The sequence below is a fragment of the Cyrtonyx montezumae genome, unplaced genomic scaffold, assembly GCF_038088225.1.
Source record: "Cyrtonyx montezumae isolate F1298 unplaced genomic scaffold, pur_monq_1.0 scaffold_1, whole genome shotgun sequence".
NCBI lineage: Eukaryota > Metazoa > Chordata > Aves > Galliformes > Odontophoridae > Cyrtonyx > Cyrtonyx montezumae.
Genome location: NW_027071825.1, coordinates 1,854,727 through 1,882,477, shown reverse-complemented (window position 1 = coordinate 1,882,477; position 27,751 = coordinate 1,854,727). Strand labels below are relative to the sequence as shown.

General features: G+C 46.0%; 1 protein-coding gene across 1 annotated transcript in view; it reads left to right on the top strand.

The window, feature by feature from the left end:
* ROR1 (receptor tyrosine kinase like orphan receptor 1) overlaps positions 1-27,751 on the top strand; it is a 129,247-nt gene that overhangs the window by 82,154 nt on the left and 19,342 nt on the right. Inside the window, exons 2-4 of the mRNA XM_065737330.1 lie at positions 5,353-5,424; positions 15,735-16,022; positions 17,466-17,496. Coding sequence (XP_065593402.1) covers positions 5,353-5,424; positions 15,735-16,022; positions 17,466-17,496 — 391 coding nt within the window. The remainder of the gene's footprint in view (positions 1-5,352; positions 5,425-15,734; positions 16,023-17,465; positions 17,497-27,751) is intronic.

The window sequence follows — 27,751 nt, the reverse complement described above, 5'->3', positions numbered from 1 at the left end:
GCGATTTATGGTGGATGTAAATGATTTCTTGTTTGCCCTCCCTGTTCTTGGCTGGGTTTGCCTTCTTTAAAGCTTTTGCAGATGGATTTAGTGCAGTGGCACTGATGGAAGCCAGGGACAAGCAAGCAGGTGCAGTGCAAAGCCCTGTCCAGGCACTTCATCCTTCGTCTGCAAACACGTCTGTCCCCACCGTGAGCTTTTGGGCACTGCCTGCTCTTGCTGTTTTGTGAGACAGAGAAATGGGAACCCGTGTGCTGCTTGTACCAGTAAGGGGGAAGGACCCAAATTGCTTGTGTGCAGTATTGATGCCTTCAGGAGAACAAGCATCCTGTGGGGGTGGTCTGGGTGGTTGGAGCACACAGTCAGGAGTTCATCTGGGCTTTGTGGGAACCTCCTGCTGCGAGGAGCAGCTGAGGTCCCTTGGTTTGTTCAGCACAAGGAGGAGCAGGCTGGGGGGAGGCCTGCAGCTCCCTCCCGGCCCTACAGCTCCTCATGGCGGCCCTACAGCCTCACAGGGGCACAGCACAGCTCCCAGGGCAGTGGGGCAGCTCTGAGCTGCTGGAGCTCAAGGAGTGCTAAATCATGGTGTTCTGCAATTCAAGACTTTGTCCTAGAAGGAGCAATGAGGGATTTTCAGCTTTCATGTGGTGGATGTGTTCATTCCATCCTCTCATCTCTGTGCCGCCAGCACTCAGGACAGCACAAGGTCCCGTCCCTCATCTACGACACGCTCAGCTCCAAGTTAACCTAAGACAGAACCCACACAGCAGGCCAGCACCCGGCCCAGCTGTGCCACGCTGCTCCTTCGAGCCCCGCTCTGGGATCCTGACCCTCGTGTCTGTGCGGAGGTGGCATGGCAGCCACCTTCCTGCAGGGCTGAGCACAAAGACTCAACTGTGAGCTGGGAGCTGCTGGCCCTCGGCCAAGCGGCCATTGCTTCTCTCCATTTCCCCCGCCTTTAAAGCCGTGGGTCGCTCCAGGGTGCAGTGTTTTGCTCTTCTTAAGTGGAACTGTTAACGACCCGATTTAAGCAAACTGTCAAGCGGGCCCAGATTCTGCTGCGACTTCTAAATCCGTGTAACGTTAATGATAATCTGTAATTAATAGCGGCAATGAAAAGGAGCTGTAGTTCAGTAATTAGAAATGCAGGATTAAAGTATTAGCGTATAAAAAAGACTTCTGAAAAACCTCTTCTTCCAAGAGACAGCTCTGATCCCTTGCAAGAAAACAGTTTTAATCTGATACGACCTCAGCCAAACTCCAGGCTACCAAAAATACCATGGTCGGCCCTGGCTTGTGTGGGCCGTTAGCAAGCTGCCACAGTGCTGGAAGGCACTTCACCAGTTTGCAGGTATTGAGTGCTACGTGGTGCTCAGCGATGTGATTTTGCTGGTGGTATCACCTGTTGATTTTCCAGAACAACTGCTGAGAACGATGGGTTTGAGAGGGAGCTTTAATCTCCCCAGCAGGCCCATAGGGCGGGTGTTACAGCTATCCTGCTAAGTGCAGGAAAAGCCAGCGGCTGCCTGCCTTTGAGCCCAACGCTTTCCTGGTGTATCCTCATCAAAGAGAGCAGGTCTGCAAGAAAACATAGGGCAGAGGTGTCAAGTGCATGCAGTGCTCTTGGCTTCCTGCCTGCAGTCCCACACAGGGCTCCGTGTTCCCCTCTGACGGTGCATCAGGAGTGGGCTAATCCTTCCATTCATCACAAACCCGCAGGAGCCTGAGGCACGGAGAGGCTCCCAGGTAGAAAGGTTGCTCATTGCCTGCGTGCTGAAGAGAGTGCCAGGGGCGGTGTTGGGGTGCTCTGATAGATGGAATAGGCTGTGGGATAAATGAGGTTCCTAGCAGTTTCCAGTCCTGCACTAAATTAGATCATCCTGTCGCACTTCTTGCTTTTGAAGATGGAAATTAATGTGTTGGATACGTGAAATCCACAGAGCTCGAATCGGTGTTGAAGGTTTCCCTAGCTAATACCAATTATTAACCTACCCCAGGCTATCAATAATGATATATTACAGATAAATAACAGATAGCTATGCCTGGGAGTTTTACATCATAGGAGTGAGAGCAGCATTAACCATTTGACAGCTGTTAGCATCGTGCAGTACCAGTTCTGCCCATCTGCATGGAACAGCCTGAGGAGCTCACGCGGATCCTTTGCCAGCAGAAAGTGCAGTGTCTGATGGAGTGATAGGTTGCAAACTCTGCAGCAATCACCTTGCATCTGCCTGTGTAAGGGCTTGGCAGGACGAACTTGGCATTTGTTTTTCCATCCTCAGATTAAGCGGGCTAATGACTTAGAGTGAAGCATTCGAAGGAGAAATGCTGTTGTGCAACGTTTGGTCTTGCTTACCCAACAGATCTTTAGTGAAGGACTGCTGTGCAGTTTTTATTGCATCCAACGTATAAATTGTTCTCTTCCAAAACATGTAAAGGTGGGCAGTTTCTTCCAAGCACACGAGGCTGAGTCTTTCAGCAGGAAAGACACAGTCTTTTCCAGACTGAGGGATTTGTGTGATTCTCACCTCCTTCTGAAACGTGAGAATTGTATCATGCAGACATGTCCACTGACACACAGAGACACTGATGTCACGGAAACAAAATCCTCTCTCACATGAAAGATAGAAGCAGCATTTGGGGTACACGTGATGGAAATTTCAGGATGGTGCCAATTAAACAGACAAGAAAATTAGTGAATAATAGGTCGTATCCATTACAGTCTGCAGCAGGTATGTCTTGATTTCCTTCAGCACCTCCAGGGTGGGCTGGTGGTTGTGACTGGCAGATTGCAAGACACATTGTCTTGGGAGATGAAATGAAAACGTGCAGGGAGCTTCCAGAGGAGCAGTGAAACAGCGAGAGCTGCAGGAAAAAGATGATGGAGATAAGGCTGAGAAAACAGCCACGGGGCGTTTTTGTGGGAAGGCCTTGGATCAGTCAGGTAGGAACTAGACAAAGGGAAAGGTGAAGTGTAGATGAGGAATGTGCAGAAAAGCAAAAAATTCTGAACACTCGGTATAATTAGGGTTCGCTCTCCTCTATGGCCTTATCTACGATCCCTGTTATCTCAGTATTACTTTCAAGCGACACAGCTAGAGCAGACTATTTTCTGAAGATGTGAATCCAGCTTTTTGAGGAGCGTTGATGTTCCCAGTCAGTCTGCTGCTGTAATGCTTACCAATGATTTGGCCAAAGCAGTGGTGCCCAAGTGAGCTGCTGACCTTCCCGGCGGTGCGGGACGGCTTCCCATCGGAACGTGTAGGAATGTCTTGCCCGATCTTGTTCTTAGTGTCTTGTGTAATCTGGGTTTTATCACTTCCTTAGGCAAATTCCTTCAGAGGATAACAAATCTCACTCAGCACAGGGTTTCTAAGCAGCTTCAAGAAGAGATTTGCTACTGGAAAGCTTCATTTTTATTTAGTTTAATTTTGCATGGTTTATTTTATTACTCAGACCCCTAGCTCCTTGGCTACTTTAAATACCTCCATGCTCTCTTTGCTATTTTGGGTATCCTACAGTGAGATGTGAATTGCAGATTGCAATTATGTTCACAGAAAAAAGTTGCTAATGCAGGCTTTCTTCAGGGTGTGTGATGAGGGGCTAGAAGGACCCACAGGTATGGTGTGTAACAGGATGCCCATTACGAAGACATTCTGATTTTTTGTGTGTGTTTTATCTAGACATACCTTCCACCTCAAAAAGATGTGATGCTACAAGGCCTGTTTTGGTTTTTTTTTCTGTATGGCCGGGAGGAAAGCAAGCTGCAGCCCTCGTACGTCGCTCCTACTGCCTTGCAAGCAGAACATCCACATCTGCAGACTTATTTTGCTCTCTGCTTTGTTTCTCTAGAGCAGATTTATTTCCCATTAAAATCTTCAATCACTTCTGGATTTGGTGTCATCTTAGCTATCTGCCTTCTTCCTGTTTTGACTTTCACTCTCTTTCCTTCATGTTACAAATGCACGGCGCTGAGATATTAACACATTTAGTTAAAAAGCTGAAGTGCCTGGGGAGTAACTGTCCTAAAAGCAGTACAGCAGGAGAGGCGTTGGTGCCAGTGGAGTTTGGAAAAGCCCCAGGAAGTGTGCACGGTTTTGGGGACATCTGAAGTGACAGCAGTGCTCATGCAGAAAGCAGGAGCCCGGCTCTGTCGCTGCCCCAGTAGCACTGGGAAAGATGGCAACAGCTTGGGAAAGCTTGTGTTGCACAAAGACACAAGGGCATTAAATAGTACAGAAAATAAGATTTAAAAAAGGAAGAATTTCAAGGGACAGACACAATGGGACAAGGTCTCGGCTTGCATTGTGGGTAGCTTCAGAGTGATGCCGTTGCACACGGGCTCAGGGTCTGTCCCCATCAGTGGGTTTGTGCCCTGCATATCTGCACAGGCCAGGGACTGCGCTCGTAGGTGAGTTATAATGGCTGCAGGTTCTGTGTTTACATTGGAAATACTTGACAGAGCCTTAAATAAGCACTGCTACCAGGTGGGCTTTTAAGAAAGACGGTATTTATAAGAAGTGTGGTGGCTGTATCTGAACTTCACTGCCTTGTGCGTTTGTGTGACATCGTGTTTACAATTTGCTCGTGATTTCTTAATGAGCTGGAGAGTTGCTCACTGATCAAATAAAAGCAGGAGAACTTTGGATATCCTTGCACTGAGATGGCTTTGGACTTCAAGGACCACGTTCTCATTCTGGGTGCTGCTCAGCATCCCTCTGTGCGTGCTGGTGCTGGAGGGCCAGCCTTCCCTGCCCCTCACTAAATCTCAGGTCTGTGTGCATTCAATCCCAGGGAAAAGATATAGCAGCAGTGAGGGGATGCTCCTGGTGTTCAGCTCCCTCTCCAATGGCTGAGTTGACATGAGGGTTTCTCATACACGTAGCCCTGTTAACCTCAGTGCATAAACAGTGTCTCTTCTTGTGCTCATGGGTTCACAGGATTAAAATCTCTCGTAAATGTTTGGAGATAGCATGTTCAGCAGCCTCAGAGAGATGGTGTTTTTCTTAGCTGCAGCACTGCACAGTCATTCCACCTCTATAAAACCCAGGGAGGGTCTTTAAGGTGGGCCAAGCACATCTCAGATCTTGGCTGCTTGATTAACGCAAGGCTTCCTGGTGACAACACAGCCAAACAAGCTCCAGCCCTGGCCCTGTGCCTTTTTCCACTTTGCTGCTTCTGCTGCCCATATGTTTCAGCTGCCAACGCTGAGCATCGGGTGCATTTTAATCACTGGTTTCCTTCAAATAATTTTACTGCAGTGAGAGCAAATTTACAAATGCCTTTTGCCCTCCTCGTGATACAGAACTGATGGAGTAACAGCATTCTTCTTTTTCTGTTTTTCTCTTCCAGGAGCAAACTCGTCAGTGGTTGTTGATTTCATGCCTACGTCATCATGGAACATCTCAAGTGAGCTAGATAAAGGTAAGTGAACAGAAAAGGTACAGACATATGAAATCAGACTTTAATAATTCTTCTCAACTTGGACAAATCAACAAACAAAGGGATGAGAGAGCGTTTAAGATAAGCCTCGTTTGCCTTGTGATCATTTGACATTTAATTACGTGCAGTTCTGTGATTCCTGGAGATTGCTGTGCTCGTTTCGTGTTCCAGTAAAATGTTCCACATGGTGAAAACATTTCAAGATGTGAGTTCTGTTGGTTTATGAACTGCTTGACATTTTGTCTGGTGGATCTTAGGATCTGAAAGCAAAGTTAACAAGCATCGGGCAGAGTCATTTTGTCTAGTGTTTCATTATGAATTTTAGAGGCCTTAAATTAATATAAGGGGAAAATATGTTTGCAAATGGTAATTATGTGTGATTTTGAGCTCTCTGAAGGGGGCATAGTGGGAAAAAGGGATATATTTCTCATTCCCCTTCGTTTTGTAAATTATGCACCACCAACACTTTAACCCAAATTGCTTAGCTTCCTCCAGCCCATCTTCCACACATTCCAAGCCTGCAGCTTCTGAGTCACCCTGCTCTTCGAAACACTCCTAATGCAGCGTTCATGGTGGAGGATGCTGCTCACCTCACCAGCTGTTCAACTTGTCAGACACTCTCTTTGCATATAGTTTTGTCAACCATTAACTGTTCAGACTGACGTTTCCCATCACGGGGTTCTGCCATGGGCTGTTTCTCCAAATCTCACAGCCTGCGTTTCGTTAACACTTGGTGTGAACACGTGTGTGTAAAGTTTTATGTTGAAATATAAATACGTTTTCTGTACTAAATATGAAGGGAATCTCTGGTTCTGGTGGTTAACTCTTTCACTGAAAGCAGTAACATGCCAGTTCTCCAGGCAGCATTTACATGCAGGGCAGGTTTTCCTCTAGGATGCAGTCCCTCATCACAGAAGTCAGAATCACACCTTTCTGAGGTGGAAGATGTATTCTTTGCCGACCGTCGTTGGTGGTGTATTCTTCATTGTCCATGGGGAGCCCACAGGGTTTGATTGATCAAAAGGCCTGCAGTTGGTTTGCTCTGTGTCACAGGGAAAGGTGTGTACCTCCAGCCAAAGCCTAGGCAGAGGGGAAGGTGCACAAATGATAACCAAAGGTAATGTAGCTTTTCAGCAAATCCAACTGAGCTGAGCTGAAAAATAGCCCCCAATTGCTTCCTTGTTATTATTCCTTATTAGAGGTTTTGTGTCAAATGTTTTCTTATCACCAGGGTGATTTTTTACCCTGGCTAGGCTTGCTCTCTGCTGGACATACCCCCATGTGGGTATTCTCCATCCTTAGTTTGATTGACTGAGCTGGGGAGCAGAGCAAGGCACCATGCGCTGCATGAACAACCCGCTGTGTTCTGTGTCTGCTGCCTAAACACAGCCAAACACTAAAATCATCAGAATAGAAAGTACCAGGCTGTATCAGCAGGGGTTTGGATATCCCAGCGAGCAGAGGTGAAGTTTTGGGCACTGAACCATCCTGCTGCTCAAAGCAAAGCCTGTAGCTTCTGTTCCAGCACTGAGCCTGCCCTCAGTGTTCACAATTAGAATTGTTTTCCGTGTTACTTCCATGGCACCTGTTGCTGAATTATTTTGTCAGAAACAGGTAAAATGAAGTTTCACGCTTCTAATCCACCTGGAATGCAGTAATTATCAGTGGCTGGGCTGAATCCTGCATTCCTGGGGGATTACCAGCCCCTTTGCTCACTCTGATTAGCATTTAGACAGCTCTAAGCTCACACACCTAAACATGGATTTACATATGTGATTAAAATGCATTTGCTGCCCAAAAAGCTTAGTCAGAGGGGCAGGTTCCTCCGTGTGCCCACGGGCCAAGCCAGGCACACACGCCTTGTCTTGCCCACGAAAGCAGGGGCTTTCATGTGGGTGCTGCCAGCTCTCAGTAAAGTCTTTGAAACCCTCACGTATGGAAAGCAAAATACACTGCAGCACATGCTGATGGAGGCATGCGCTTTGTTTCCATTTCTTTTTGCAAGCAAGCGTCTCGAAACATCAACATCCCCTTGTCTTTGCTGCAGTCAGCCGTGAGGTCATGCGGGCGGCCCAGTAAAACTTATTTTAAAGCCTATTAAGTTCACCACATGAAAGTGGTTTCCAGCCAGATTTCCCAATTAAGCAGCTGTCCGCATTAAGTGGCTCTAACTCTATCTGCTGCCTTGTGGAAATAAGTATGCCTTCCTTGAGCACGCCTTCTGCGTTTGGGAAGGAGGAACAGCTCATAGGCTTGTTAAACAATATTCTGCATTTTGAAATAATTACTTAATATGGCTCTTTCCCTAGCTCGGAGAGATCTGCAGTGATTATCTTACAACTGAGCCCTATTCAGGTTTCAATTTCTATTAAATAAGCTAAATCGACAGCATTAAACAGTTGCCTGTTTATTCTTTTTAACAGGAAATGAATTTAAAAGAGACGCAGCCACCCGTGAAGAGCTGTTGAAAGCAACGATTGATGGGAGGGAGGAGGTGGTTTCTCACCAAAACCTTAAAAAAACAAACAAACTATGCATAAAAATAAAAAATAATCACTGTTAAAATAGGAGAAATGTCGCTATGAGCGTTTTCCTCTTTCCCAACTTGGTAAATCATGGTGTGCAGAGGGACTGCTACAGGGGAAGAGAGAAATGAAAATGCCATCAAATAAGTATTTAATTATATAAGGAGAAATAAGTGAACTTCAGGGGAAAAGAGGGGCCCTGGTGGTAGGGAAAAGCCCATCTGAGGGCAGAGGCAGGATGTGAGCCTCCTGCCCCAGGCTGCTGCCTGAAGTTTCTCTTCGGATGGGAGACCCCACAGCTCTACTGTGTTTGTGGCATAGTGCTGTGAGGGGCAGGCTCAAAATTCTGCTGCTTAAGGCTCTCTGGTTTCCCATTTCTCTCTACCTATGCATCACTTCCCCAGCATGGCCAGGCTCCAGCTCTGGCTCTTGGTCCAAGAAAGCGTTGCATTTACCGTGAGCTCTTCGTTCCCTTATCCTTACTAAGGAAATGAAGAGTTGCTTCTCGTTCACACAAATGGGGGGGGGGGAGGGATTGGCTTTTCCTTGCATCATACTTGTGTTTATTTACATGTAAACAGGCCTAGATGTGAACGAGAGCTTATTTAAGCCTAGTACAGCAGAGGAATTGTTTGGGTACTCGTCTTCTGTAGACAACGGAGCCCCGGCCAACTAAGAGTCAGCTTTGAAATACCCTTTTCTTTTAATTATGAGTGGGATTCATCTCCTGTGGACATTCACTGAAACGGGGTTCTCCATGGGACTGATAGGATGACGTTCCTGCCCCATGCCCACCTGCAGCCTGCACCGGGGGTTTGTTCAGCATCAGGTCCCTGGGTTCTTGCTGCAGCAGTGCTGTCACATTGCCTGTTTCCAAAGGAAACCTCTCCCTGTGAGTTTTTGCAGATCCTGCATATATCCCTTTTCCTTTTCATGGCCTATCCGCTTTGATAAGCAAGTATAAAACACTGGAATGATGTAGGGCTTGGGATCCGTTTTCATTTAGAGACATCTGCCATCCCAACCCTGGGCTCAGAGCTCCCCACGTGGCACAGACCTCAGCACAGAGAGCAAATGTTCCCCAAGGAGAGGGCAGCAGGAGTGATGTGAGGCTGGGATTTGTCCGTCTTCATTCCAAGGCACGCCAATACAAGGATCACCTATAGCAAGGCATGATGTGGGGAAATCTAGAGCAGAAAATGACCAGGGCAGGGCAAAGCAGGGCATGGAGAGCTGCAGTGTTCTCAGCTCTGCCCTGCTCAGGGCCCTGCACAGTACTGACTCCTGGAGAAGGCAGCCTTGTCCGTGCTGAAGCTGTCACCTCAGCTGTTCCTTCAGGGCAGGGGTATGCCCTGGCCTTGAGCCTTCATATTGAAAATCCTTCTGATGGCCCGGGGAGAATCTGACTCTTAGACAAACTACATCTTAAGAAACATCAACAAAAGCAACCGTGGACAAAGCTGGGCGGGTCGGGGCCTCCTGACTTCGGCCCCAGTCCTTTGGAGATTTCCAGATTTTCTTTTGAAATCACTGGATGTGAATTTGATACGCGTGGTGAAAGGGGAAGAATTACAGCTTTCACATTCATGCACAATTTACCTTTTTATTTTCCTTCATTATCTGGGGGATATTCGGTAAATCAAGCTCCCCTGATGGGGCTCAGGGTTCGGGCTCTATTTGTGGGGTCCCGTTAGTAGCGCGGCAGTAAATTACTGCTACTTTGTTTGAAAATTTTTTTAGCCACAGTACATTAGCTCCTTTTGTTTGCTTTTCCACTGACGGAGCGCGCTTTTTTATTTGAGAATTTGTGTTTCTTGAATGTCCCATTTATAAATAATACGGGGTGTGAAATGTGGAGGTCGCGGAACAAAACGAGGAAAAAGAAACCACCCTGAGTAACATGTGGCATTCATGGCAGAAATCTTGCACAAAGTGCTTCGCTTCCGTGGGGTTTTGTGTAACCTCAGTGCGTGCAGCGAATGTCTGACCATTATACATAAGGTAACTATATATAATAACCTTTTCCTGGCTCATCCAGCTATCTTTGTTTATTTGAAAGATTGATAGATCAGAGGGTCAAGGGACGTGTTTTATTGTAAGTTTCTGTTCCAAATTTCCTGACGTTTTTGGTTTTTTAAAAAAATAGAGCTTTAAAAGGCACAGAAAGGGCTAATAAGAACCAGATCCTCAAGTGATGCTATGTCAAAATGTCAAAAATAACAGCTTTTCTTTGACTCGACGGCATTAATCTTAGGGCACATACCTTTCTGTGCACCCTTCCTTTAATAGCTTGAGTTTTTGTAAGCAGCTCTTTACTGCCGAGCAGCTTCTAAAGTGACAACAAAATCCCTTGATGGTTTTCAGTAGTTTGGTTTATAGCTGGATGTGGACGTTTGTTTACCTATTCCAAATCACTTTTTTTGTGATAAAGTTTAGAGGCTTCCTACTTGTGCTATAAAACTGGTTCCTAAGTACAGAAAAGCTTCATTTCCCCTTACCGGATTACGGCGTCAGAGCCATCACCGAGGCGGCTGTCCTTAAACCTGGGAGTTAACTCAGGAAAGCAGAGGCAGATGTGAGCCCTCAAGTTCACAAGAAGAATTCACAGAGGTGTGAAGGGCAGCGAGGTGTATAGTTCCCATCCCAGAGCAGTGGGATTCAGGTGCTCGGCCCTGATAGCTTTGGAGGACCGCAGGGATCTGCACTGTGGTTTCCCTCCACAAGCCCACCCGCCCCTATAGCCCAAGGCAGTCCTGAAGCTGCTAATGATCGGAAAGCAGCAATTAATTATGAGAATCTCAAACACAGCGAGCGTCGCGTGGGGACATTGAAAAGCCAATAAAGCCTAGGGCAGCAAGTTGGACTGTTTCAGGTCAGTACGTGATCCTCGGGTGGCATTCATGCCTCAAATAATGGCTGGGAAGAGAAAGCCCTGCACACAGCTGCAACGTGTATCCCGAGCTGAGCCTTGCACATACACATTGCTGAGGAAACACGCTTGAAAACAAGCTGGGCGAGCAAATACAGGAGTGTGTTTCCTTTTGTCCCCAGAGAGTCGACATTGAATATTTCCGCTTGTTTGTCTGGACTTCTTTAACTCTGATACTCTTCATATGGGTTGCCAAATCGTGGGTCGAGTGCGGTATTCCTTTCCTCCCACTGCCATTCCTCTACTTTTATTCATTTGAAATAAGTGAAATTCCAGCCGGGAGTCTTCCTTTTGCCCCTTTTAATAACAAGGGGCTGTTGATCGGACCCGCAGATCGGACCTGCCGGGAGTTGTCTTCCTTTGTGAGTTATGGGCAGATGAAGCAAGCCGTGGTTAATCCTTTTTCCAACTGAGAAATATGTGCTCTGTCAGTGGCCACACTTGAGGAAGAAATTCTGCTGGTTCCTTCTTTAGCTTGACTGGAAGAGCTTAAAACTCTGCTTGGCTGAACACATGAAGCAAACACAGACCCATCCTGCAAGTTCTGGGTGGGCTTGGAGTTGTAGGATTTCTCCAAAGAGAACAGTTCTGTATGGAACATTCCCATGACGGAGAGGATGGCGGTGCTGAAAAATGGGAGCGTGGGCTGCATCCACATGTGGCATCATCTGGGCTAATGTGGCTCATCTCAAGCTCAGAGGGAATGGAAATCATAGAGTCATTGAGGTTGGAAAAGATCTCTACAACATCAAGTCCATCCATCAACCCATCACCACCATGCACACTGCACTGCCCGGTGCCCTATTGCACCTGGGTTTAAGCCGCCCTTGTGCCTGCAGTGGCCTGAATGAGGACTTTGAGTTTTTTTTCCTGAACATTCTGAAAGATCATAAGGGCACAAAGGAGAGGATAAGTGAAACAATCATTTTTCTCATGAAACAAATGGTTCAGGATCTAATCCTGCGTCCCCACCATGCCTTAAACACCTAATGAAACCAGAAACGTGGAGCACGCACAGAGCAGCAGAGCCCTCCTATGGGCAAGGAGGCTGTTACTGCTCTGAGAGGTGTCTTTGGTAATTTAAGATAGAGCAACCATGTGGTCGCAGAGGAGATTAACATTCCTTGGCCAGAGAGGATGAGCTTTTATTTTGAAAGCCACCTGGGTTCCACTTAAAAGTGGTGGAATACTTCAGAATTTATTACGGCTGAGCAGGCTCCTATTTAACAATGTCAAGACATGGCTGTGGAAATGCACACACTTTTCTTCTTTTGAGACACGCAACGCACTACATTTCGTCCTCACACAGCTGTTGCAGTTCTGTAACATCAAGCCAGCACAGAGTTTGGCCACAAAGGATACCTAATATTTGGATTTTATATGCAGTGTCTCCAATTTATGTGCTTAGAATCATGAAGATGACTTATGATGTGTTGTGTTTGCATTGGCAACGGCTCAAAACCAGAAATATATTTCAGGCTTGGCTTTCCAGATATTATCTCAAGTCATTTAAAAGTTCATTATAGGGCACCCGCTAGTGCTGCTATAGTAAAAGGGCTGTCAGCATTTTTCAAGGGTTTATAACTCAGCCATTAAAAAAAAAAAGTCTGTGGGCTGAAACTTGGCATCCAGGGGGTAGGCCCAGCAGTACATTGTTTTTACAAATTAAAAGAAGTCAATTTGACTATTATTAAATTATAGGTGGGCTAAATTCTCTTTAGAACTTTTTCAGGCTGTTCTGTACATCCGTAAATTAAAATGTGTCTGAAATGTTCTTGTGGAGTGGAGCTCTGAGATGCGGGGCCGCCTGTTGTTGTTCTTGAAATCCTGAGATTTAACTGAAAATATAACAACAGCGCTTATCCCAGCATAGCACTTTTCACCTTCAAAGTGCTTTACGAGCATTATCTCATTAATGTACATAGCAGCCTCCCCATGATGTAAGAGGGATTATTATCCTCACTTTATAGCTGGAGAAACCGAGCCAAAAGGTTTAAGGCTGTTTTTAAAAGGACTTAGTTGCACAAATCCCGTGTGAGCTTTGATTGGCTTTGGGTGTCTGCTTCCCTTCGGCTCTTCTGAAAATCCCAGCCGAAGTGATTCACCCCGCGCTGCTCGGAGCCAGCACCAGGACTCACACTTTCCAATGGCCGCTTGACTGTCGTTAACTTGTGCACAAGAACCATCATGTTTCTAACAAGTTATTCTTTTGGGCAGACAGAGAGTCAGCTTGGGGCGACAGCCTTGCTTACCCCCTGCTGAAGCCCAGAAGGAGGATCTGCCCTTGTTTTTCTTGGCCTCTTCTGTTCTGAAGGAGACAGCGTTAGAGCTGATGGCACCAGAGAGCGGCTGGACAGAAACCTGAGTTGTTTTGTTGTTAGTTGTTGTTAGGGAGAGGATGGTGGTGGTAGCTTTGGGGATTTGCCGGGCTTTGGTAGGTGAGGTTTAGATTCGAGGGCTAGAAATAGAATTGGAGTTCCCTTTGGCCACTCCATACTAGGTGAGGGCAGCAGTGGGTGGCATTCATCCGTTCTCTTAGTCTGGTACGCCTTGGGTCCCAAATCCAGCATGGTTTGGAAGTGCTGTTGGACCTTCAGCTCATTGTCAGTTACAGAAGTGCTTTACCCATGAGAAACTTCTTTGTGAAATTGCAAGTTGCAGGGATTGAAGGACCAAGCTACGCTGAGCTTAGCAGATGCATTTTGTTTTAGAGTTCCTGTAACCGTTTGCAGAAAGCCTGGAGAAGACTGGGAAGCTCCTGGCACCAGGGGCTGCTTCTGGGGGTATCTGCAGAGAAGTTGCTCTTGCAATAATGGCTGTACTTCCCTATTGCCTCACTGTTGGCACTGGTACTTTGGAATCCTCCTCCTGCATTTGGTATCTTACACAACATCGTTAATATCCCTTTATTTATTTCTTCTGATCACTCCAGGAGCTTTAAAAATACTCTCTTCACTCTTGGTTGTCAGCAAGAGCATCACAGGACTGGGGCCATTCTGTTTTCTGTCTGTGTGGCACTGAAGATGTCTGAACCACTGTCTGTGAAATGTCGTCAGGAGTTATATAAAGCACTGTGGTGCAGAAATGGATTGGATTGTTGAGCATGGTTATCCACTTCCACGTGATTAGTGTGATTCTGTTAAGCACAGACTGTTGGGAGAGCCCAAGAATGTGTGCGCTGGTTTAGATGACACCGCCTAGTGAGGCTATGAAGGTGCCACTCAGAAATGTTCTCAGTCGTGCAGAAGTGGCTCTGGAGAGGTAATGAGCAGCCTGACACCCAGGTGGGACACTGAGCCCGTTGTCTGCCTTCTCCACTCAGCTCCTCTGACACCAGACACGGTTTTAGCTCACCAGGTCCATAGGAGCACAGGTAGCAGTACAGCTTTGCACAGTTTCATAGCTGCACGTTAACAAACTTGATCAGGGAAAGAGAGCTGTGTGGGCAGCTCCTTTGTGTGTAGTGCTTATCCTAACAGCTCCTCGGCAGGACAGGGATGTGCTGCACGAAGTGCTATGCAAATCCAGGCTAAGAACTCACACACTAAGGAGATTAAATACAAAGGGGAGAGATACTGATACTCACAGGACATAATGAAGGGAGTTGCCAGTGAAGACATGATTAAAATAAGTAATTAGGGAAGTGGATTAGTAAGGCGAGGTACTTAGCTAAGCTGTTTTTATTGGGTGCTGAAGATCTTTCTCCTAATTTCAAGCAGGCTTGCTGCTGCAGGTAACAGTAGATGCAGCCGACCGCGGCTGCTCGAGCAGCTCAGCACAAGTTCGCAGTGATGGGCTCCATCCACCTCCCAGGCCTGCTGGCAGAGCACAGCAGCAGGGCCCCAGCTTTCCCACTGCCTGACCGCCCCGCTGCGACAGCCAGCACTGCTAATGGGCTCTGCCCACTAATGACCACGTTGGGTTTGAACCTGTGACACCGAGATGAAAGCCTGTGTATGCCATTCCCCGAACCCAATCCATCTCGCTCTCTGCCTTTAAAGGGTTTAATTAAATGCTGAGTACAGTTAACTAGAAATGGCCTTCTTCCTGACCGATGCAGAATGAAATAGTACTTGACAGGAGAAGGCAGTGCTCATGAATGGATTAGAAGAGATTAATTTTGTGAAATTTTGATTTAACATTCCCTGTCTTAACAAAATGAGAGAATTCTTGATCTTCTGCTTGCACCTATCATGAGACCTATTTCAGGTTAAACTTCAGAGCCCTTAGCAGAGGAAACAAGGAATGAGAGCCTTCGTCTCACAGATGTGATCCCCATTCCTTCATCTGTGTGCTCAGTGCTCGCAGAGTCAATCACAACGTGGTCAGTGTCTGTGCTGCACTTCAACTCAATTAAAAACAGCTCTGAGATCCTTGCTGCTGAATGGCTCCTTTCATATATAGGTACACATGAGCAGGGGGAGATGTGTGGGGCACAAACAATAAAACAAGTGGATACTTTTGCATTTAGTGATTACAGAAAAGGAGAAGTAAAGCAAACAGAAGAGAGGCATTAGCTCTTTCTTCTGTGCTGAATGAAGCCAAGTGGGATGGTGTTGAGAAAGCAGAGAAGAAATCTATGGATGTAGAAAGGAAAAGAAGCTTCTGAGAAAAACACTGTGACTGCAGTGCAATGAAAATTGCAAGATTTGTTCCTTCTTTTTACCGGGCAAAACTATGTGGAACCCACAGTGGCCCTGCAACAGATTAACGAGGAGAGTTTCTGACTAAACCCGATAGCCACCTCCTTTGTTCCCCTTTTGAAGCCAGATTTCTCTCGACCAACATTTCCCGAGCTGGATTTTTTTTCATTCACCTCGCTTCTTTTTCCACCACAGATTACTTCTTGACTCTCGACGAGCCGATGAACAACATCACCACCACTCTTGGTCAGACCGCAGAGCTGCACTGCAAGGTGTCCGGCAATCCCGCTCCCACCGTGCGCTGGCTGAAGAACGACGCGCCCGTGGTCCAGGAGCCGCGGCGCATCTCCTTCCGCGCAACCAGCTACGGCTCACGGCTGCGAATAAGAAACCTCGACACCACCGACACCGGCTACTTCCAGTGCGTTGCAACGAATGGCAGGAGGACTGTTTCTACGACCGGTGTGCTGTTTGTCAAATTCGGTACGTTTTCTTCCTTGGGAGCTGTTGTTAAAACAGCGCAGATAACCCTGGAGAAAGTTCGTAGAGTCATATAGAGTGTTCCAAGTTGGAAGGGGTCCGTAGGATCAAGTCCAACTTCTGTGTTGTGTTAACTGCTGAAAACGAGGGCGCTGATGGAGTGCTTCAGCCTGCCTGTTTGCTGAGCTCCAGAGCCCATCGTGCCAGCTATAGTGGTGGCCTTTAGTACACAGAAGTCCAATAGAACCCGGGCATATCCACAGGGACCGCTGAGCAGCAGTGTTCATTGATACACCAACTGGGTGGGCTCAGACCAGATGAGAAAATCTTGAGATTTTCTCCAGGTGACCTCCTCTTCTTCTAGTAAGTGAGAATTTCAGCTTGCAGCAGATTGGAGGTGGAATGAAATTGTTTTGTGTAGGCCCATTGATTATATATATATATATATATATATACACACACATATATACCTTTCAGATAAAATAAGCACTTCTTCAAAGTTTATATTGAGGTGATCACCTTCATAGGCAGTCTTATGACGGGGAAGATTCCAGACATGGGATGGATGTTGTACATCTTTTCCATCTCCACTCAATGAAATACTTCACCGAGATGAAGTGGATCCCTAGTCAGTCCTCATAGCGACCCAAAGGGAATGATGTATCCAGTGTGTGCCAGAGCCTTCCATCATAAATCTCCTAGATTTTCTAAATTCTAATAAGAAATTGGTCATCAGATTTTCTCATCACATAGTTGTCCTTTAGTTTATGTCTGAAATGTAGGATATTTTTATCTGAAAAATGGTACTTCTATAGACATTGCTGTAGAAAACGAAGTATTTGTGGTGGTTTACTGACTGGAGTGACATTTAATCTTATAACTCAATTTCTAGAGCAAAAGTTCTTTAGTAAGAATATCTCTTAAACTGGCTGCAGCTGACTCCTCTTCACTTTGCTCTGTGCTGGTGAACTGCAGTCAACTCAGCCAGTCCAGTATTTGCCAAACTATAAACACCAAAGGCGCAAACAATAAAACACTGTCAGCCAACGCCTGCTGAATCAGGCCAAGGATGAACATCCTGAAACACAATGAAGATTGATAGGGGGAGGTGATGCTGTTTTCTCCCACTTGCAGTTACAACATGCTTTTGCACAAGCTGCCTGTGGCTTGCTGCAACCTTTTTTGTCGTGACCCCAAACGCAGTGGAATTACAGAATCAGTCCCTCAGCTGTTTATTACCTTATCTACAGCATTTTGCAGGCAGTCTCTGCTACAGGATACAGTTTTGTCTTTGCTATTGAGAAACGGAGACTTGCCTGTTGAACTGCATGAACCACATCCTACATGACAGACTGTTACTTTTATCTTTTAAAAGGTTTTGAAAAGCTTCCTGCTTGTTACCTCACTATAACTCATCACACTGTTTTTCTTCTGTCACTTTTCCAGGTCCCCCACCAACAGCAAGTCCGGGATCATCGTAAGTTGTTTCATGTCTCTTAAGTCGATTCATTAATCTTGCATTTCAGCAGTCAGAAGTTCATTTTTCATTTTGTGTGACAGAAGCACTTTTACATTCCCCTTTAAGTCAGATAGGATCATAATTTATTATAACTGAATTATCTGTCTCGTAGATAAATTTTCATGTTATCGTGTCAACTCCTATTTCTTAAGTTAGACTTCTTATTTCCCAGTGTTATTTCCCTTAGGTCCCCTGGTGCCTTCAGCCTTTGAACTGATTTCAGTGTATGTACAGAATACACCGAATGAGGTGAAATCAGTCTTCACAGTCGTGGCCCAATATGGATAACATTTGACAAAGTAGATGTTGCTACCTAGGGGATTTTTACTGATTTAATGGAACTGATGGTCATAATATGGATCTGTGTCTATCTGTAACTGTTTTTGTAAACGGTCATAAAAGCAAGTTGCGAAAGATCAGGTACCTGGGTGCAAGTACTGGCTGTTTGCACAGCAGCTTCCCTCTGTCCTGGAGCTCATGATCTGCTGCTGGCTCTGAGCAGTTGCCACCTTGACTTTGGCACTGGAGCTTCTGACAGTGATAGCCTTTGAAAACATATCAGTCTCTCATTTCAAGTTACACAACCAAACTTGCTCGCCTTTTTAAATCTCCCATTGCTTTTGAGTCTGATCTCCAGCTGTTCAGAAGTTTGTCACTAATGTTATGATCGTGTTTCCACTTTATTCACACCTTGCACATGTGAAATAATGCTGAAACCCCACCTGTCCTGATGATGGAGCTGTGAACGTCTGACTGTCCTTATAGAAGATCACTCACAAAATATTGCAGAGAATGTACATTAAGGAAAGCATCTGACCACAAAAGGACATGCTAGGATGCCCTCTAATGGAACACCATCAAATGTGCTTTTATCTTTTGGAGGTACCTGCAGTGAAGTTAGTGGGTTTGTTTAGGAAGGGGAGCTCTTTGCTGGGCCTTAGAGCCCTTGGTGTGAGAGCAGTGCTCTGGGGAGCAAAGCTGCACTGCGCTGCAGGAGGTGGAGGCTGCTGAGCACCTCAGCAGCTGGGAGACGTTGCTTGTGATTTGAGGAGGTGTGCTTTTGGTGTCTGCTTCCAACAAGTTTGGGGTTTCTAAAATCTGTCAGATGAGGCAAAGCTGTCAAAAACCCACAGGAGAGCAGTGTGAGCACAGAAGGCAGGGAGACAAGTGTGCGTGGGAACTTCTTCCCAGTGCAGTGATGGAGCACTGGAGCTGCACACAGAGGCGGTGGGGTCTCCTTCTGTGCAGACGTCCCAGCCCCGCCTGGACGCCGAGCTGTGCACCCTGGGCTGGGAGCTGCTTTGGCAGGAGGTTGGACTCGGTGAGCTCTGCAGGTCCCTTCCAACCCCCACAATGCTGTGGTTCTGTGAGATGTGCTGGGATTTCGCTGTCTGGGCTGCTGAGGATTGCTTGTATTGCTTTTTTCTTTTCTTTTTTTTTCTGAAACAAAATTGGTTTGGGAACCTTTTTCCAGTTTCTCTTTCAGACAGTTTATCTCTTCCCTAAAAGCCTCATCCAGTTATGGAGAGATGACAGCAAGTGTTCCCGTTAATTCAGTGAGAGTCAGACTGAGCTCTGGGGTGATGCCTGCACATCATCATCCATGAGGGAAAAGACAAACTACTTCTGTTTTTTCTCCTCTCCATGCACCATATCAAACATTACATTGACTTTAAAGAGATTCAATCCAGGATTTTCATTTTGCTTTCAGCATGCCCTGCCCATTGGTATACATAGGTCCAAGCACGAAGATGTGGAAAGGTGAAAATAAAGTGAGACTTCCTCTGCAGTAGTTAACTTTATAATTTAAAATTTGTAACCAAGAAAGATATTTAATCACACTTCATTACCCTGGGAGCTTGTGGGTCTGTCTAATGAGAGGACACATTGTTCTAAACATTGTAGGGTAACATATCCAAAGAAACGTGCGCAGGCATCTCTGTTTTACTGAATGGGGAACGTTTACATTCCTGCAGAAGCTAAGCAGATTTAATCTGTGAAATAAGAGAATCAGGAAGAAGCTTATGAGAGAAATGATAAACTTGGAGCTTGTACTGAATTGGAGTAGAAGAAATGTCAGTGGGTCACCATGAACCTGGTTCATATCCATTGCCAATGGTGGGAGTGCAGCAGCCTCATGGATAGCGGTGCTTGGCGAGTCCCAGCTGGATTGAGCTGAACTGAAAGAGAAATTACATGCTGTGGAATGCAGGGAGAAAGCTGTTTGCTGTTCTTTCCACGCAAAAAAGATATCTTGAGATGTTGTGCATAGTCTGCTCTTCACACAAGCTGGCAAGCAAATTATTAGCCATGAAATTAATGGCAATCTGATGGAAGTATCTGTGTTCAGAGTGATTCCACATTACACAGGGAAGTGCTGCAGGAAAGTGTTGGAGGATGTACTGGTTAAAGGCAGCAGTGCTCTTTGTCATAGGGGAACAGAACATCTTCAGCAGCTCTGGTGAGCTTCCTTGTCCAAAAGTATTTATTGACATTCTAGAGGTTAATACCTCTTCAAATATGAGGGGAGCCTGGAGTCTGTTCCCTACAGGACTCATCCTTTGGTAGTGTTTGTGCCTTATCAGCATGACTTTCTTCACAGTCAGCAACATCGATGGCACGTAGCGGTCATCCTCAGTGGCTGTGCTTTTCCCATGTTGTCTTATTAATCTACAGGAGCAGAAGGTTCTGTTCATTTGAGGATTTAATTGGAGGATCATGTTTTTAAAAAATCCATATGCTCAGCACTTCATATAATTTATAGGTGCAGAGTTCTGCACTTATGTGTTGGCAGAAAAATAGATGGTCCAACTGTAGCTTAAAAAATAAAAAGGGTAAATGGGTAACTCCTGGAAAACAAGACAAGCAGTGCGAGATAACATCTTAATTCTCCTGTGCATTATATCCTTATTCTTTCTGCTTTCCTCAAACACTGCCATGGTTCGTTTGAGCCAAATGTCTGCTTTGCAAACCAGTCTAAAGCAAAGGAGAGAATCTCCAGCAGCAGCGTGCCACCGCCATCCATCGGGGGACGGAGAAAGCGAGGCAGTGCTGTCATGCAAAGTGCTGGCTGACCTGAGTGTCCTTCCTTCAGCTCTCTGGTGTTTGGCAAAAGTCAGCTTTAAAGCCTTATCTGTGGGGTCGAGGAGCTGCATTCCACTGACACGCTCTGCTGCTCCATGTGTGTAACACAGCATATAGATGCTTCTCTATTTGTTGTTTTTTTATTTTTTCTTTCTCAGAAGCACACGCCTGCTTTATACATAAGTTGTTATTTTATCTTTGTTCTGCTGGAAGGTGCTACAGATACAGGGCCTGTTCCAGGCGCACAGGGAGCTGTGGGCAGAGTGCAAATGCTGCTGTGCCCAGAGCATGGCGACCACGCAGGCTGAAATAGTTTCCATGAAGTGGGGGTTGTCAAGGGCACCTCTAGAGCAGACAGCATCCAGGGGCCCTCATCCAGCTTGTAACTCGGGTCCTGGTGGCTCTTGGTATGTAAGGCTGAATCTACTAATGTAGCACTTTCATTTTTTTCCTTTTTTTTTTTGTAAGTTCTGATGCTTCGTGTCGCTTTGAAACATTTTTTGGCAAGGTTTGGTCCTTTAAGGATGTAGCAGTGTGCATCCCAACCTCAGGTCTCTCCAGGGGCTGCAGAGAAAGGGCTGAGCACAGCAGGTTCCAAGCAATGAGAGAATTCAGTATAATAGTAGAGATCATTTGGCCTGGAGAACCATTGTGTGCTCATTTTTCCCCCACAATTGCTATTGTGCATTTTTCCTCTGTCTGTGTTGGTTCCACTACCTGGAGTGATGCTCTGGGCTTGCCTTGCTCTTCTCTTGCTTGCTCCAGGAAGAATCCTGGGTGTGAGCATGGCAGAGGCAGTGCATCTGCAGTCCTGGTGTCAGGGCTGCCCTTGAGCAGCCCTCTGACTCTTCACAGGGCTTTCTCTGTATGCAAGCGAAGTATGGCATTGTTTCCTCTTTATTTACCCACTCGGAATGAGGAGAGGAGGAAAAGAGGAGAGGAGAGAGCTGTAATTTTAAGGGGCATTTGATTCATAAAATCAAATGGGGTTTGTGCTTCCCAGAAATAGCTTGCAAGGCTTGTGAAACCACAAACCCCGCAGGATTCTCCCATCCTCTTTTTCAGTGATTAAGATTTTTATGGGGTTTTTTTTCTTCTTTTTTTTTTCAGTTAAACACATCTGGGTTTTTTAGTAGAACAGATCTTTTATACAGTGGCTCCATGTGGCTGGATGTCAGCATGGTTCTCTTCAGCAAGAAAACACATAACCACTGGCTGCCATCCAGGTGAGACTTGGCCAACTGTGTGTTTGACTGAGCATTTCACAGGGGCTTCTTTTGAGCAGAGAAGTTAAATATTATAGAAAAAGATCCCCAAAACTGTGAAGTGGATTCACCAGGGAGCTGCTTCACAGCATCCTGAGCCCAACCCTGCCACTGCTGCACCCACGCTTACCCCAGTGCTGGAGCCATTTTTGCCATCACTGCCACCAGTGCTGCTTTTGGTGTCTGTGGAAATGCTGAGTGAGGACTGAACACAAATCCCACAGGTCTGGGGGCTGGCTGGCTCTTTTATAGCCCTGCTGTGTGTTGGTGCAGATGCCACAGGGCAAACTTTGAGTGGGATATTGTATGTGGAGGCCAATGTAAATACATTTGTGCAAAACAGTTGTGCAGTGTGAAGATGAAGTTGGAGTGGCTGATGCTGACAGAAACCACGTTATGTTCTGTTGCATTACTTCACTCAGCTGCAAGTAATACCCCCGTGGTTTTGCCAGAGTCTGAGAGCCAGATTAGCTGCTGTGGTCCTGCTGGTTGTGAAAATTGAGTGTTTCCAGGGAGGGCTCCTCTTTGCAGTGTCCTTGATTGGCACACTTATCTGCCAGGCACTGTCTCACCTTCTCCCTGGTTTCTCCTCTGTGATTTTCCTGGTGATTTTTCTGTGGCACTGGGGGGACTGCTGAGGCTTCTGGGCCTGGAGGGGCCATGGTCCTGGGTGCCCTAAGCAAGCAAATATCAAGTGGAAACCTCTGGGTGAATGTACTACTGCTGTATTTATGTCTGGAATTAAATGAATTAGTTACAGCCAGTGTTGGAGTGCATTTTATCAACTTCAAAGTACTTACATAGCTAAATATACACATTATCTGGGAACTCCAGGCTCCTTTGCCTCTTTACTTTCCCTTATCTCCCAGGTCACGTATGGGAGGCTGAGCCAGAGTAAGATTGAAGGTGTGCTCAGTCGCCTTCACCGCTTTGTGCTGGTTCAGATGCCACTGAAGTCACGCTGGTCCCCCTGTCTGGGTCTGGCACCCACGGGTGGTTTGCCCAAGATTCTGTATTTGCAGTAACGAGGCAGAGAACTGAGCTCTGGAGGCCTGGCCCAACACTCATGCTAATGGATTATCGTTGTCGGCTGCAGCCGTGCATCAGCCGTGGGTTTTCATGTGAGCAAAGCTGCAAAAATGTGAGGTCTGTGCCACAGAGCTCTTAATAATGGAGAGGATTCAATTGTAGTTTGTTATGCTATGATAAATCTGCAGAAAAGAAGCTAGCCTGGAGTTTGGAACAAGGTGTAAGTTAGAAAGTGCTTTTCACTTGTGAAAAGGTACCTGATAAATACTGTTGCCTATTTTAATTGAAGTGGTCCACCTTTATCTGTCCTGTAGTACAAGCAGAAAGCCCTTCTATCTTCACGAGGTCTGAAGAAAAGGTATGACACGATATGGAGACATAGCTGTGTTATCTGAAAACAAATTAATCACACTGATGTCAATATTTTTTAAGTGGGGAAGAGAGGGGAGCAAAATGCATCATGACTTGGACTTTAGAAGCCAGAGTTGCCTACGGCATTGTCATAGTATGTAGGAAAAGACAATGCACTGTTAAGAATTGTGTTTGTTTTCCTTCTGTGCCGTATCACCCATAGCAACTACATATGTAAATAAATGTTTGGTATAGCAACAGCCTTTGTGGAATGCTGCAGATAATATTTAAAGAGTGTTTGTGCCTTTATTCCTGCAAGGCTTTGATGTGATCCAGTTGCGTGGCCGGTGATGACATTGCACACAGGGATTGTGGCAGGACCCCAGGAGAGCTGCGGGGCTGAAGAGCTGACCCCAGCACTTTGCTCCTTGTGTCCTGAAGCAGACATTCTGGGAATTCTGGGTCAGATCTTGTGCCTTTCACATTTAGTGGGTTCATTCAGCCTGGCTGCATTCATCCTGTTGTGCTGTTTGTTTGTCCGCACTCGATAAATGCTGAGGATAACACTGGAAGGTGAATTTACACTGTTATGAACCAGGCTCAGCTACCTTCCTGCCTTTTATTTAACACTGTGGATCTAGGAGCACACAGAAGCCTTGGAGGACTAGGTTCATAGGTTCATAGGTACATGAGGTTGGAAAGGACCTACAAGATCATCTAGTCCAACCATCCTCCTAACACCATCCCTACCCACTGAACTACTAAATCAAATCCCTTAGCAATGACTGTTGCATACAGTGCAGGAAGAGGAAAAATTCTTCATTCTTTAAGGAGTTTCGATGAATCATTAGAAAATTCGGTTTATGTAAACTCTTAAATCCTATAATTATATAAATTGAGCCTGAGTTACAGACTGTGGGCTTACTTTTCTGATTTATTTTAAATGAGTAAAGTGAGGGTCATTTTGAAGTTTCTTTATTCTGTTTGGCAACAGAATGGGGAAAAAAAAAACCATCATGGAAAGCTGGAAAGCTACATTCCTTACCCTGATGGCCTCCTGCAGCCGTTGGGGCACTGTATTTGTGGGGACCATCTTTAACTGTTGCAAAAAAAATCCGATCGTTATGCACAGTTGGCAGTCTGTGACTGGGTCTGTTAACAAACTGAGTCTTGTGAGTTAAACCAAAGAGTCAGATGGGCCAAGTATTGTTCCTGTTAATGCTATAGATCCTTCATGTTCCCCAGGGCCCTCTTCCCACTGAACTCGTTGGCAGGACGGCCCGCGCAGAGCACACGCTGGGACGGCCGACCCATGCTGCTGAGCTCCATGGGAGGGCTGCCACCAGGACTGGCTGGTAGCAGGGAACTGCTCTTGATTTAGAACGTTGGGCCTTCGCTATCTGGTTTTGTTCGTTGTTGAAATGAAGCTGAGAGCTTCGCAGAGTGCTGCACAGCCCCAGCCCAGCAAGTGTCCACCAGAGAGGAGGGTCTCCCCATCTCCCCTGTGGTCATTCCCAGTAACAGCAGTTTTGAGGCCAAGTTCCCTCTAACACAGAAACCCCTTCTGGAGCTGCTAGAAGGCTGCAGTGGCAGTGTCATCCAAACCACTGTATTTTTATGACACATTCCAGTTTTCAGAAGAGCTGATGTTTTCTAAGATGATTCCCATCCAAACGAAGTCTCAGCTAGTTTTAATCATAGGGCTGATGTAGATGCCTTACAAGGATTTCTTTGAGCCCATAGGCTGGGAGGCAAGATTCGACATTAGTACAGCAACAGTGATATTCCCCATTCCCTTTCTAAGATGCAACCCGAGCACCAAAGCCCCCTCCCTCCCAGTCCCAGCTTTTGGGAGCTCTCCATTTCGTTTTGGGTTCTGTTCTATCTAAAGAATAAAAAACAAAAAGAATGAAAGGGTGAAAAGATTGGAAAGACTGGCCATTCAGCATAAGAATTTGGCGTTATGGGAGTGTATGCTACTTCTATCACATGGGGAATGGGCTTGGAAGTCTTTTGTTGTCTTGATTTACATGACAGCCTGCACCTTCTGGTGGCTGAATGTTCTCAGGGTGCTTTGCTGGGATCTGGCAGCCATAGGAGTTGTGGTGGAAGGCATGAAAGAAGGAACAAACATTTCAGAAGCCAGTTAACGTCTGAGGTCATCTCCACGTGCAGTGGGATTCCCCTATGCCACAAGGTCTTTAATTGTAAAGGAAATCCTGCTTCAAGGCTTACAGTATTTCTGTGGTTGTAATAAAATATTCTGCAAAACCAGGTAATGAAACCTCAGTGAGAAAATCTCTATCTTTTTCTTGTTCCGTTCGCTTGCTTTAGGACCCAGCTCCCATAGCTGTTCCTTAAACAAATCCTCTCCTGATGTTTTCAGTTTGTGCTGATGGGGAGCAGTGAGAGATCTGTTGGAGGTTCATCAGATCCCAGTGGCGTGCAGCAGCTCAGCTCTGGGCAGAGCTTTGTGCAGGTTCCTGCTCAGCCTGCTCACTGCTGTCGGGCTGGGAACTGAGAGATGAGGAAGCCCTGGAACCATGAGCAGTGAAAGCTCGTGGTAGCAATTACTCAAGAGTAATAATAATAACAACAACAACAATAGCAATAACAATGATGATGAATTACAGTCCTACAAACACCGTGAGCTCGCAGTGCCGCACGGTGTTGCGAGGATGCGTCCATCACTAGCATCAGCTTCAGGGTTTACCTGGGGTTTGCACAGCCTGGAGCAGAAGCAGTGGTTCCAGCATTTATTCAGTCTAGTAAAAACATTACAAAGGAGAATAAACCTGGTTTGACCCATGCTTCTTTCGGTCCTACCATGTAGTATAAAAGCTCCAGGAGGAGTTTTCCTTTCTAGATAACATCGCTGCGTTGCCTGCCCTCATGTCGTTACCTGCTTGGTTGCAATTTGTGCTACTTCACCCCAGAATCATTAAGCACGAGGAAGAAGATTATAAGGTGTTACGTTATTTATCCTGATAATTAAAAACACGCATGACACTCTGGCCATTTCTGTTCAAAGCTGTAACCCCAGGCAAGTTCAAATACTGTAAAAGGAGTTAATCGTCGATTTCAGAATGTGTCAAGTTTATTGATCTTGTTAACAGGAAAATCCGTGTGTGACTGCCTTGGTGGGGAAGGAAAGCAGTTATCTGAGCTGTGAGTAGTTGGATGCTGTTATTGATGCCTTAGCCAACCATGGCTGGTGTTAAGCAAAAACAAATTGCAAACGTTGCCCTGCCCAGGCAAGTGTCTCGTGGCAGTAAATGTACTTACAACAACTTTTCCCTCAATCATAATTTTGCTGGAGAAGAACGCACACATTCTTTTCTGCAGCAAAGTGGGATGTCAGGAGTGAGAAAGGACTGCTGAATCCTCCATCTAACCAGTCTGGATGAGGGTGGCTGCACTTAGGTTTTCTTCCCCTCAGTTGTCTGTACATGCTGCAGTGCCAGAGCCTCCGGGCACCATGGAAGGATGAGGAAAGTTGCCCCAGATGCAAGCCCTCCTGAATTGCCTGTGCTGAGAAGGTGGAATTTCAGGAGCTATCTGAAGTTTCCTTTAGTTACTCTTGAAATACAGACTTACTGAAATACAGATTGTTGTGCGTGTTTGGTAGGCCTGTGTTAGATAAATCACTTCTACATTTTACCTGCATTATTGTTGCTGGTTCTACCGTTTCCAAGTTGCAAGAAGGAAGTGTGATTTATTGTAGAATCTTTTAATCCGTGAGCACTAAAAGCATGGCAAAGCCCTTTTCTTCATGACTTGTAGCTAAGCTGGTTTCTGAGCTCTCCTGGTGGGACTTCTGCTTCTCAAGGCAATTTTTAGGATGTATTGAAGCTTTGGTGGTGTCAGTATGTCCCCTCTTTGGATGCAGATGCCTGGGCACAGCCACAGGACTGCAGTGTGAGTAGTATTGAAGTGAACAAAAGATAACAAGAGAAACTATGATTTTAGCAATGAGAAATGCAGAGGAGTGATCTGGAGAATGTTGGCTTGCACAGGAGCTGGTTTGGAGGCCACAGCCAGCACTGGGAGCTGCACTGAGTCCAGTTGTGGTCTGAGCTCGTGGGGATAAGCCCAGAGCAGCTCCATGGGTGTCTGCAGAGCTGCTCTGTCTTCTGAGCATGACTAGTGTTACCCCACCTGTGACACAGAAGGCTCTTTTATGGCACAAAACAGGCAGTTATCATCAGGCCGAACTGAAGTTCCCTGACAGGGCAAATGGAGCAATGGGATACAAACAGTGGTGTGTCCTCAGGTTTTCTTCTGACACACACTGCATAGATCTCCTTGCCACATGGGTTGTGTGTGTGCTTGCCTTTTTAGGTGAAGTTTGGCATAATCCTCATTTAATTTTTTATGCAGCTGTGAAATACGTGCTTTATGTTACCACACCACGATAAGAGTTAGTATTGATACAAACCAGCATTTCACCCACTCAGAGATAAAATAGAGCTTTTAGATTTGAT